The 13,370-nt window shown below is 48.2% G+C and overlaps 1 protein-coding gene across 2 annotated transcripts in view; it reads right to left on the bottom strand.

Moving 5' to 3' along the window:
- BRWD3 (bromodomain and WD repeat domain containing 3) overlaps nucleotides 1-13,370 on the bottom strand; it is a 1,513,493-nt gene that overhangs the window by 610,079 nt on the left and 890,044 nt on the right. For both annotated transcript variants that reach the window (XM_085607835.1, XM_085607833.1), the window contains one exon: nucleotides 8,569-8,693. In XM_085607835.1, coding sequence (XP_085463961.1) covers nucleotides 8,569-8,693 — 125 coding nt within the window. The remainder of the gene's footprint in view (nucleotides 1-8,568; nucleotides 8,694-13,370) is intronic.

Raw genomic sequence — 13,370 nt, 5'->3', positions numbered from 1 at the left:
GGCCCTATTTTTGTATCTTTCTGGAAGGTGGTACATTATGGTTTCTAATTCATCATAATGCGCTCTATCGTATCTGGCCAATAGCGCTTGAGTGTTGGCGATACGCCATATATTGGCTGCCTGTGACGCAGTGCGCTTTCCTGACGCGTCCAGTAGCTTTGACTGTTTGTCAGGTGGTGGTGCTTCGCCTGACGCCTGGGAGTTTGACCTCTTCCGTGCAGTGGAAACCACTAGGGAATCCAGTGGCGCTGGCCCTTTGATATAGGCAGGATCTGTGGGGGCAGCTTTGTACTTTTTCTCTATGCGTGGGTTAATGACCCTAGCCCTGACTGGGTCCTTAAAAACCTCTGGCGCATGTTTTATCACCCCCTTGAGCATAGGTAGTATGGAGGTAGACCTATGTGCAGTATCAAAGGTGTCGAGGAGGAAATCCTCCTCTACTGGGTCAGTGTGTAGCTCTACCCCGTGATAATGTGCCACCCTCTGAAGTAGGTGGTGGAAACCTAAGGAGTCTTCCGGTGGAGATGGCCTGGAAGGGTAAAGGTCATCTTGTGGGACGCCTGGAATGTCTGGATTATTGTAGTTGTGCCATGGGTCTGGGGATCCTGTAGGGGTGGGGTCTTGGGGCACATCCCCTGGATCGTAATATGGGTCCCCCTGATCATCATCGTCTGGAGACGGGGTCGGGGAGCGATGAGGTGGGGGTGGAGAAGGCGGAGGTGGAGAGGGTGGGGAAGGAATTCTGAAAGGGGAGGTAGCAGAGTCCTTCCTCTTTGGAGGTGGAGCCGGTTTGTCCAAATGTCTCTTTTTAGAAGAGAGTGCCAAATGTCCAGTTTTTGGATCCTCGGTAAGAGTCTTTTGCAAGGGATCCGGTGTAAACAGTTCCTGTGACAATGTTTGTTCCGTCAGCGCCGAACGTTTCGGGGCCGATGACTTTTTAGGCTTGTCCGTGCCGTGCTTAGCACTGGGCTTGGGAACCTCCTATTTCTTGGTCGGCGCAGAGGTGGGCTTCGGCGTAGAAGTGTCGGTGCCGAGGGCCTTATGGGGTTTGGTCGGTACCGAAAGGCTGGGTTTCGACACCGAGGACTTTGGTGAGGAGCTTGGTGTCGAGGTAGAGGCCGGTCTCTTTTTCGGTGCCAAAGTGTGTTTCTCTGCACCGCTGGAGGGCTGGGTCGAGCCCGAGCCGCCGGAGGGCTTGTTTGGCTTCCTCACCGGGCCCGAAGGTGGGGTGTTTGAAGCAGTGTCTCTGGTCTTGCCTAGGCCCGGAGGCGAAGGCGTGACCGAAGCCTTTTTGGGTGTCTGCGCGTGTGCGGGAGGGGGTATAGTACTCAGACCCTCTGCGCCGGGGTGATGTCCTCCACATCTGAGTCGTCGGCTTCGGAAGCGCTGACTGGGTCCTCTTCGGTGTGCTGCTGTCCCGGATCTTCGACGTCGTCCCCGAAGATGTCGACTGGAACGGAGGTCAAGGAGTGCGCCATGTTTCGTCTGGCCCTTCGATCTCGAATAGTCTTTTTCGATCTGAAAGACTTGCAGGCCGGACAGTCTCGAGCCTCGTGTTCCGGGCAGAGGCAGAGGTTGCACACCTCATGAAGATCGGTGTGGGGGAATTTGGACCCACATCGAGGGCACTTCTTGAAAGGAGTTCTTTCCATCAGCCGGGACCGGAGCTTGGGTAGGCCCGAAGGCCGCCGTCAACGACTGGAATCGAAGATGTCGAAGAGAAGGTGATTGAGGAGATCTGGATCTGAACAATACCGCGATGAGCGAGGATTCCGCTTCGATCATCGAACTGGAAATGCTCGGAACCGGAGCGTGAGGTATTACATCCGAGCCCGATGGCGGAAAAAAAAAATCTGAGGATGGAGCCGAAGCCCATGCGCAATACCATCCAAGGGAGGAGTCACCGACCACGTGACTTCCAAAGACTTTCAAAGACGAAAAACAAACTGCAAACATCCGGGCCCAACACCAGATGGCGATCTATGCAAAAGTGTGTAATCTGCAGCTCATATGCCTCGAACATACAGTTATCGTTAAAAGCATACACTTCACAGCCCAGTTGCTAACCACCACACAAAAAAACACCATCTTTGACATCACAATGCTTGAAGTGATTCGAGCAATTAAAGCCAGAACCACTCCAAAGCATCCTTTACAATTGAAGATTAACTCCTAGGGTACATTTGCACTTCATTCAGGCAAGCAGGAACCCTGGCATGAAGGCTTAGTTTAAGGATTGTTTTACCTGTCTGCTGGGTCTCAGTGTTTTGCAGCACGACACTCGATTCGTGTCATTTTAACGAGTGCGGTTGTGTTTGTCCAAAAGGAAGAGCACGTTTTGAATTCCAGGACAAAGTTAGGCCTGGAAAAGCGCGACCCCCTTCCCAGAACTTCAGGCCCCCACCTGGGGGTCGCGCCCCACAGATTGAAGACCTCTGATCTAAGGTGTGAAGAGCTGGCTCTGCAGCAGAATTAGGTTGAGCGAAGAATACGGGTAATTCTACCGATTGATTTATTTGAAATGCAGATACAACTTTAGGTAGAAATTTGGGGTCTGTACGAAGAACTACTTTGTCTCTGTGCAGTTGGAAAAAAGGTTATTCTATAGTTAGTGCCTGTAGTTCACCCACTCGCATTTATGCATGGGTTTAAAAGGTGGCCCCATATCGCTTGTGAGGACTATGTTAAGATTCCACACTGGGGCAGGTGGAAGTCTTGGTGGTATGACTATTTTAAGTCCTTCCATGAAAGCTTTAATTACGGGCACTCTGAAAAGTGATAAATGTTGTCTATTTTGTAAATACGCAGCTATCGCAGCAAGATGTAGCTGGATGGAGGTGTAAGCCAATCCTGACTGCTGCAAGTGTAACAGATAGCAAATTATGTTTTGTATGGAAGCATCAAGAGGGTTGGTGTGATTGTTATTGCAATAAATAGCAAATCGTTTCCATTTAGCTGCGTAACAGGCTCTTGTCATAGGCATTCTGACCTCCCTGACGATGTTCGTGCAGTCTGGGGGAAGGTTCAGATAACCAAACTCTATGACTTCAGGAGCCAGATCGCGAGGTTCAGTTGTTTGGGATCTGGGTGTCTTGATTTCTTCATGGCTGTGTGTGAGGATACTTGATGTTAGTTGAAGCTTTTGATGCAGGACCGGAGACAGCTCCAACAGGGTTGTGAACCATGATTGACCAGCCCATGTGGGAGTTACTAGGATCAGTGTGAGGGATGTTTGCCTGAGTTTCCGAACCACAAATGGAATGAATGGGAAAGGCGGAAAAGCATAGGAAAATATCCTTGACCAGTTCATCCATAGTGCATTGCCCTTAGAGAGCGTGTGTGTGTACCTGGAGGCAAAGCTTTGGCATTTTGCTTTTTGTTGTGTGCCAAACAGATCTATCTGAGGGACACCTCAACTTTGGAAGTATGGGAGGAGAACCTGAGGGTGAAGTTCCCATTCATGTATTTGCTGCCTCTGTCTGCTGAGGTCTGCAAAGTGGGACAGTTTGAGAGAGTGTGACCCCCTGTTTTTGTATGTAATACATGGCTGTCATGTTGTCGTTACGAACCAAGACAGCTTTGTCAACCAGGTGAGTTTGAAGTATCTTAAGAGCTAGAAAGATTGCAAGCAGTTCTAAATGGTTGATGTGGAGCAACATTTGCAGTTGGTTCCATAGGCCTTGCACTGTGTGGTGCTGAAGATGTGCTTCCCAGACAGAGAGGGACGCGTCCGCTGTTAGTATGGTCTGTGGAACCGGGTCTATGCAGGGCAGTCCTTTTGATAAGTTTTGTGTGTTCCACCACTGCAGAGATCGATGAGTACGGCCGCTTACCAACACTAGATCAGTTAACAGACCCTGCGATTGGTTCCACTGACTCGCTAAGCATTCCTGAAGGCATGGGCAGCCTGGCGTGGGGAACGATCATGATGCAAGATGCCATCATTGTCAGTAGTTGCCAATACACCCGAGCTGGAAGCGAGTGATTGGATTGAAACTGGAGAACTAAAGCCTGAATGTAGCGAATTCTGGCTGCTTTGGGAAAGGGTAAAGCCTTTTGAGTATTTAAGGTGGCTCCTAGGTAGTTTTGAGTATTGGCAGGCTTGAGATGTGAATTTAGCACATTGACTGTGAACCCCAGTCGATGTAGCAACTAAATTGTTCTGTGAGTGTGCTGGAGACATTTTGGATATGTGCTGGCTTTGATGAGCCAGTAATCCAACTAGGGGAAGACGTGGATGTGTTGTCTTCTCAGGTGAGAAGCGACTACCGCCAGACACTTTGAGAAGACTCGGGGGGCAGTGGTGACTCCGAAAGGGAGAACCTTTAACTAGTGATGTTGACCCGCTATTACAAATCTGAGAAATTTGCGATGAGCGGAATGGATTGGAATATGGAAATAGGCGTCCTTTAAGTCTAGAGTAGCCAAAAGTCACACTTTTGCAGCAGTGGTAGTACTTGTTGAAGTGTTACCATGTGAAAATGGTCTGACTGTATGTTAAGATTTAGTTCTCTGAGGTCCAATATTGGTCTGAGAGAACTGTTTTTTTGGGATATTAGAAAGTAAAAGGAGTACACGCCCGACCCGTGGTGTTGTGGTGGTACAGGCTCTAGCGCCCATTTTAGAAGGAGAGATTGAACCTCTTGTTTGAGGAGGTATAGATGATCCGGTGAAAGTTTGTATCACTTTGGGGGAATGTTTGGAGGATTGTTGATGAACTTCAGGCAGTGACCAGAACGGATAATTTCTAGCACCCACTTGTCTGTTATGGACTGCCAGACAGGTAGGAAATCTGAAAGTCGCCCCCCGACAAGTGTTATATGGTCGGGGGAAGTGTAGGAAAGTCACTGCTTTGTATTGGAGGGGGAGGTGCGTGTATTTGTGCCTCTACCTCTACCCTTGCCGTTGTTGCCTCTGAAATAACCCTTAGAGGCAGAGGTTTGGTTGTGGTTTTTGTACGTAGTGGTCTCTGAGGAGGTATTTTTGGACCCTCCGTGGTATAAGAAGCATCGAAACTAACCACATGCTTGTGTTAGCTGAAGGGCTCCCATGGATTTGGCCACTTAAGTGTCTTTCTTCATTTTTTCCAGTGAGGAATCTACCACAGGGTCAAAGAGGTGATCTTTGTCAAAGGGTGTGTTCAGAATAGAAGTCTGAACCTCAGGTTTGAAACCTGAAATACGTAGCCAGGCATGTCTTCTTAACAGGACACTGGCGTTTACAGCTCTAGCAGCATTGTCTGCAGCATCTAGGGAGCACCTGACTGTATTATTTGAAATGAGCTGTCCTTCCCTCATTAGGTCTTGTGCTTTAGATTTATGTTTATCGGGCAGAAATTGGAGGAACTGCTCCATCTAGTCCCAATGTGCTCTGTCATACCTTGCGAGCAGCGCTTGCGTGTTAGAGATGCGCCAGAAGTTTGCTGTCTGAAAGGCTAACCTTTCCTCCGAAGCATGAATACGTTTAGATTCTTTATCTCGGGGTGGAGCATCCCTGTAGTTTGGGAGTTGGCCCTTTTACGTGCGTTGGACACCACTAGGGAGTCCAATGGTAATTGTCATTTTATGTACACTGGGTCAGATGGTGCTGGCTTGTACTTTTTATCTGCCGTAGGGTTAAGGATACAGGCCCTGACGGGGCCATTAAATATGTCATCTACATGCTTGATCATACCTTTAAGCATGGGGAGTGTGTGCGATGACATTTGTGTGCTGCTAAGTGTTTCAAAAAGGAAATCCTCTTCAAGGGATTCTTTGTGCAGCTGTACACCATGGTAGTTGGCAGCTCTACCCAGCAGTTCTATGTAACCTACGCTGTCGTCCGTGGAGAGAGCTTGGTAGGGTACAGGTGAGGATAATTTCCTGTGGAGAGTCGGTATTATAATCTGCCCAAGGGTCTGGGAGAAATGGTGCATTGTCTTCAGCCCCATCCCTGTCCCCATCCTCATCATCATCATCATCCTGACCTTGTGGTGGTGCGTGCTCCGGTGAAATCATTAAAGATTGAGGCTGAGGCGAAGAAGGAGATGGAAGGGGAGGAGGAGAAGGATTAGTCACCACATTCTTCCTTTTTTTTTTTTGATAACCAATTTTATTGATTTTTGTGAGAAACGAGCACAAAGAAAAACAAGAACAGAAACTTAAGACCAGCAGCAAGTAGAAGCAGCAGTGCACATCAGAGACATAGCGATATTATGACAGCAAGTACATCCTGGATATTCATAAACATAAAGGAGAACAGGGTAACGCCCACCGTGGCCCAGACCGCCCCGGAAAACCTCAATCCTCTATCACCCCCACCCATTTGCCCCACATTTTATGGTATTTCTTTGGGCATCCCCAGGCTTCGTAAAAGGGTTTTTCCTGCACCGCACACCAGTCCACCCCCTGCGCCATTGTGCCACGGTGGGCGCCGTCGGGCCCAGCCAGCTTGCTGCAATGTCTCTCTTGGCCACCATCATGGCTGTGTTTAGAAAGAGTTTGTCACTCCGAGATTCATCCAGCCCCTCGGGGACCCCCAAGAGTACATTCAGTGGGTTAAGAGGAACCTCCCAGCCCAGGACCTCAGTGAGTTCTCAGACCACTGATTCCCAAAAGCGTGTGACTACTGAGCAAAGCCATACCATGTGGTAAAAATCAGCTTGTGGTTGACTACAACGGGGGCATGACGCGTCGGACCTGAGCCCTGCTTGGTGGAGGCGCAGCGGTGTAAGATAGGCGGCGTGGAGATAGTATATTTGGACTAAGCTGAGCCTTGCCGAAGCTGTGATTGTTTTAGGTGACATTAGCGCGTCTCTCCAATCGTTGTCCTCCAGGGCCCCGAGCAATCCCTCCCAGTTATCTGAGGCGGTGCAGAGCATTGGGAGTGTGGTTCGTGAGGGAGCGATAAATGCGGGAAACCCCCCCTTTTCCCAGGTGCCAGTCATGATTTGGGCCTCGGGTGGACTGTTTTCAGGTAGGGAGGTGTCTTCTGGCATGTGGGAGTGGAGGTCGTGGCGCAAATACAAGTAGCGATAGAACTGTGAAGAATGCAGGGAATACCGGGTTTGCAGGTCTTGGAAAGTGCGCAGACGGTCCCCTCCCAATACGTCTCCCAGCTGCGAGATCCCGAGGAGATCCCATGCTCCTCCTGAAGCCAGGTGCCCTGCCAAAGCAGGGTATATTGGGTCAGTCTGCCCGTCCAGCAAGTGTGGCGCAAAGAGACCCGCCAGGGTAGAAGCACTCCACGCGTACACATTCTTCCTTTTTAAAGGAATGTGGTAAGACTCCTCTGTGTCTTTCCTTTTAAGGGTCACTATTGTGGTGATATGTCCAGTAGTTGGATGGATGTAGAACTGTCTCTGTTTCGGATCTGGTTTGGTAGGCAGAACATCGAAATCCTGTTCTTGAGATGTAATAGGCACGTCCGGTTGTTTCGGTGCCAATGGTTTTTTTGCCAAGGTTTTAGATCTTGATGATTTCGGATCCGATAGGGTTTTCATCATGGAAAGGGACGTGCCGGAGCCTGGCTTTAACTTCGATGTTAAAGGTTTTGGATCGGAGCCCGTTATCGGGCAGCTCGGAGCCGGAAGGCTTTTGGGTGTGTTTTGGGGCTAGGGCAGGGTGTCGGAAACATGTTCTCGGTGCGAACCGTGGCCCAGAGGTAATGGGTTGGATTGAGCCTTCTCCTTGGACTGAGTGGACTTTGGGGCAAGGGAAGATCTGTACTCACGGTACGCTGCCCCTGGGGGATTTCGTCATCCCCTTCGGAGCCGTAGTCAGAGATGGGATCCTGTTCTTCGGATCCCATGGCGTCTCCGACATCTTGTTCCGAATCTTCTCCGAAGAGGTCCGGAATGGAACTTGCATGTCGCAACGTCGAGCCAGGCGGTCGCGAAGCGTCTTCTTGGAGGAAAGCCTTGCACGCATCGCAGTCCTGTTCTCCGTGCTCCGGAGACAAGCACAGGTTGCACACTTCGTGTGAGTCGGTGTGCAGAAACTTTGCATGGCACCGAGGGCAGAATTTGAATGGAGTTTGTTCCATCGACTGCAAAGCGGACCGTTGAGGGTAGGCCCAAAGGCCTTACAAGAGCTTCCCGATCAAAGATCGAGTTTTTAGAAGTAAATACGATACACAGAGAATGGGATACGTGATCGAAAACAATACCGTCAAGGGTGAGTATCTTGAGCACCGAGGGAAACCAAAGAATTGGTGTCGAACAGGAGCGCAGCAATTCACGGCTAAACCCGATGGCAAAAAAAAAACAATCTAACAATGGAGTTGATGCCCATGCACACTTTCACCAAAAGGAGGAGTCACCTACCTTGTGACTGGAAAAGACTTCTTTGAAGAAAAACATTCTGATCCAACACTAGATGGCAGGAGTATGCAAAGCATGTGATCTACAGCTCACATGCCTCGAACATTAATTTCAAGCTATGTTTCTAGTCACCTTCCCACTCTTGGGCTTTCTACTAAGTTTTCTCAAATTTTACATAGGTCAATGCTGTTCATCAAGTGGTTTGAAAAGTATTGATCACTGGACAGAATCGCTAAAATGTGTATCTGTATATGAAATAAATGACTTACTTCACAGAAAATGCCTCGCCACTCATTTTTCCTGAGAGAGGATCTAGAAAAGCCAGCTTTAAGCAGCAGAGTGTAGGCGGTCCAACTTCATACTTGATTCCAACGATCTTCATTAATTCTTGTTCCTAAGGACCAAGCACATTGGAAGTTCTAGAGTCATTGTGATGATTGCTCTTTTATAACACAAATGTCCTTTGAGACAGAGTAAACAGATGCTGATGGGCAAGAATACTTTGAATGCAGACAACATACACACATTTGCAAATACTTTAATCGATAACCAAAAATAAAGCAGCTTTAGAATTTCCAAAACACTACCACGAGTTTTATTTCTTATTATTTCAAAGCAAATGTTGGCCACCTCAGATGGCTTGTTGCCAAATACGACATTAATTAACCATATTCATACAGAATTGAGAGGAAACGTTACACAAGAGCATGAGTAAAGTCAATGTGACTCATATTCAACAAAAACAGATGAACAGAGAGGTTCTTCCATTGATTCTTTGAATCTTTATTCAAAATCTTCTGTTAAGAAAACTGTTGTACACAGCCAATGCGTTTCGCCTGGTTATAGGCTTCCGCAGGGCTGCAAACATATATAAACATACCTCACATTACAAACATGTACATAGGACATAGTTTACATAGATTCACTATATACAACGGAAAAACACAGACTAATACCATAAAAAATTATTGTGATAAGAAAATAAATTTCCATACAAAATAGGTTACCACATAAATGCATAAAACATTATTTTTTATAAAATGTTTTATTAATACTGGAAAAATAGCTAGGAAAGATTATTTAACATTCATCACTGTTCACACATTTAAGTATGTGTGTCATTATTTAAATTCTTCAGTTCATTATCAACCCATCAATTCTCCATACACTTCTGTGACATCCTACAGTCACATGAGTTTATTCTTGGTTTATATGCATATCATCTTTCCATCTTTTTTGGCTATAACTGTTTAATTATGGTGCGGCTGCATCTTCATACGCAGATGGATGTGTGGCATTTCATTATGAGATAGGAAACAATAGGAAACAATAGTAATTCAATAAAAAAATTTGCTCTCTGTGGAATCTAGGCTTTGGAGGCGACTTTGTTTTGAGGAAGTATGGAGTATGTGGATCAACAAATATTATATTTTGGTGTTTTTTGGACATTTGGGGTTCATGAGTGTTTTTTCATATACCTGATGGAATAGAATTTGAGTTAACTATAGTAGGGTGGAGCAATGAAATAGTTGCTGGTATACATCGTAAAGCAGGGCTCATAATAAGGAACATTTCTTTTGTTAATGAAAGGTAATACGCATTTTCATGAAAAATTAACGGTACGTGTTGACAATGTGCATGGGCTTCGAAGGCTTTTTCAACTTGACAAACAAGTTACTTACCTTCGGTAACGCATTATTTGGTAGAGACTATCTAGCTACAGATTTCTTACCTTTGAATTTCCCAGGAGTCAGGCTGGATCCATTTGGCTCCTCGTGATGTCATCGGCTGCGTCGTTATGATGTTGTGGTGCCTATATAGGCACCACCCAGGCGCGCGGACGTCAGTAGTTTTCATATTTTCCACGCCAGAAGCGCAGAGCAACCGAGTAACTGACGTAGACGTGTGCAAAAAACTAGGGCCCTGAAAGAAGAAACAACCATAGGCCTACTGCATCAGTTCGCAAAGCGGGAGGCATGGGAGGGGCTGTAAGGAATCTGCAGCTAGATAGAGTCACTACCAGATAATGCGTTACCGAAGGTAAGTAACTTGTTCATCTGATACCCGAGCCATACCATCCCGGCGGTGGGTTGCGGAATCAAGAACTAGACTAAAAAGTCTTGCAGGACAGAACAGGCCAAATGCCCGTCCCTGCCTACTTGATTATCAAGGCAATAATGCTTAGCAAAAGTGTGCAATTATGCCCACGTTGCTGCCCGAGAGATGTCTTGGAGTGGGACACCCCAAGCCTAGGCTGTCGTCACAGCCTTTCCCCTGGTGGAATGGGCCCTTAATCCCTTAGGGGGCTGCTTCTTCGCCAAGGGGTAACAGATTTTAATACAGAGAATGACCCAGTGAGAAATGGTCCTTTTCTGCACTGCCCTTCCCTTTTTGGCTCCCACACACCCCACAAAGAGTTGGTCGTCCACCCGGAACTCTTTTGTATGGTCACAGTAAAACCACAACGCTCTTTTTGGGTCCAAACAGTGGAGACGCTCCTCTTCCTTAGAGAGATGTGGGGGAGCGAAAAAGGTGGGCAAAGTGATGGACTGACCCAGATGGAATGGGGTTACATCCTTTGGCGAAAAAGATGCCCTGGTGCGAAGCACCACTTTGTCCGGAAAGGACAAAAGATAAGGAGGTGAGCTGGATATTGCCTGCAATTCACTCACTCTCCGCGCCACTAAGAAGGCTGTTTTGATGGCCAACAGCCGGAGGGGACAATTGTGCAAAGGCTCGAAAGGAGCACATATTAGGTAAGTGAGGACCAAATTAAGGTCCCATTGTGGCATAACAAAGGGTGTAGGTGGAAATAAATTAACCAATCCTTTCAGAAATCTATTTACAATAGGAGATTTAAAGAGAGAAGGAGGCTCTGGCAGCCGCAAAAAAGGAAACGGAGCAGAAAGATAATCCTTGAGAGTTCCCAAAGCAGAGCCCTGCTGGGCAAGGGTTAGAATGAATACAAGGAAAGTAGAAAGAAAAGCAGAAAAAGGGTCAATAAACCACTCTGAACAGTATAAAACTAATTTCTGCCAACGGCAGGCGTATACTGTCTTAATGGAGGGCCGCCTGCTCGCCAGAATAACATTACAAACTTCGGGAGGAAGGTCAAAAAGCTATGAACTGTCGCCGCTCAATCTCCACACATGGAGGCGCAGACTTGACAGGTTCGGGTGAAGAACCCTCCCATGCTGCTGTGACAAAAAGTTCCTCCTGAAGGGGCAGCCTGATCAGAGGATCGACACTCATGCTCAGAAGCTCTGGATACCAGACTCTCCTTGCCCAGTCCGGTGCCACAAGGATGACTTGGGCCTGGTCACTCCTGATCTTCTTCAGAACCCTGGGCAGGAGTGGTACGGGCGGAAAGGCGTACAACAGGCCTGAGCTCCACTCCTGACGAAATGCGCCACGGAGCATAAGCCGCCTTAGAAACCCCAGTGTGCAGTACTGCTGACATTGTGTGTTCTTTTTGGAGGCAAACAAATCTAACCAAGGTTCTCCCCACTGCTGAAAAAGACCTTGCGCCACCTCTGACTGGATACGCCATGTGTGTTCCTGAAGTCATCGACGACTGAGATCGTCTGCCCTGGCGTTCAGAGAACCTGCTAAGTGTTGAACCACCAGGGTTATGCCCTGCTGTTCCAGCCATGTCCAGAGATGCAGGGCCTCTCGACAAAGGGTCCACAACCCCACACCGCCCTGCTTGTTGCAGTACCACATGGTGGTGGCGTTGTCCGTAAACACCTGCACCAGCTTCCCCTTGACAGAGGGAAGAAATGCTTTCAATGCCAACCGCATCGTTCGGAGCTCCAACAAGTTTATATGGAGCCCCGTCTCTGCCGGAGACTAGTGATCGCTGATTTCCACCTCATCCCAGAAGTGATGCATCCTTCACAACTGTGAAATCTGGTTGGGGAAGGGAGAGAGGTCTACCGCCGACCCAATCGCGGTTCGTTAATCACCACAGCAGATCCTTCACAGTTCCTTTGAGATCTGAACCACGTCTGTCAGATTTCCGTGATGCTGTGCCCACTGGAACTTCAAGTCCCACTGGAGAGCCAGCATACGCCACCTGGCGTGTCTTACCAACAGGATGCAGGAGGCCATGAGACTCAACAGCCTCAGAGTCAACCTCACCGAATTCCAGGATAGAGGCTGAAATATTGGAATCATAACCTGAATATCCTGGACTCGCAGCTCGGGAGGATAAGCACAAAACTGCACTGTGTCCAGAACAGCTCCAATGAAAGGGAGCATCTGTGAAGGAGTCAGGTGTGACTTCAGCACGTTTATAGAGAACCCCAGCGAATGCAGGAGATTTGCCGTAGTCTGAAGGAGGGAGACGACTGCCTGGGGCGAAGACGCCTTTAACAGCCAGTCGTCCAGGTAGGGGGAAGACTGACACCCCTAACCTGCGCAGATGAGCTGCAATCACTGCCATCACCTTGGTGACCGCCTGAGGGGCTCTGGTAAGACCAAAGGGGAGCACGGTAAACTGAAAGCGCTCGTGGCCTACCTTGAACCGCAAGTAGCGCCTGTGGCCCAACAGAATGGGAATGTGAAAATACGCATCCTGCAGGTCCAGCGCCACCATCCAGTCTCCTTGGTCTAGGGCAGACAAGACCTCAGCCAATGTGAGCATTTTGAATTTCTCCTTTTTGAGGAAGAGATGGACGGTCCGAAGTTCTAAAATGGGCGGAAGCCCCTTGTTCTTCTTCGGAATAAGAAAGTAGAGGGAATAACAGCCACTGCCTACTTCTGAAGCTGGGACCTTTTCTATAGTCCTTTGGCCAAAAGAGCTGTAACTTCCTCTTGGAGCAACTTTAAATGATCCTCTGCCAGCCGTTCCTGAGTTGGCGGAAAAGGAGGAGGAAAAGAAAGGAAAGGAAGAGAATAGCCCTCCGGGACAATATGCAAGACCCACTTGTCTGTTATAGATCTCCAGCGGGGGAGAGGATGACGAATTCTCCCACCCACTGGAGTAGTGTGGTCCTGCAGAATCAGCCTAGGAGTGCTTGGAGGCAGCGGCTGCTGGGGGCAGTGTGGTAGACGACTTCTGGCCTCCGTT

This window comes from Triturus cristatus, chromosome 5_2, assembly GCF_964204655.1.
Source record: "Triturus cristatus chromosome 5_2, aTriCri1.1, whole genome shotgun sequence".
NCBI classification, from domain to species: domain Eukaryota; kingdom Metazoa; phylum Chordata; class Amphibia; order Caudata; family Salamandridae; genus Triturus; species Triturus cristatus.
This window is presented reverse-complemented; position numbering and strand designations above follow the sequence as displayed.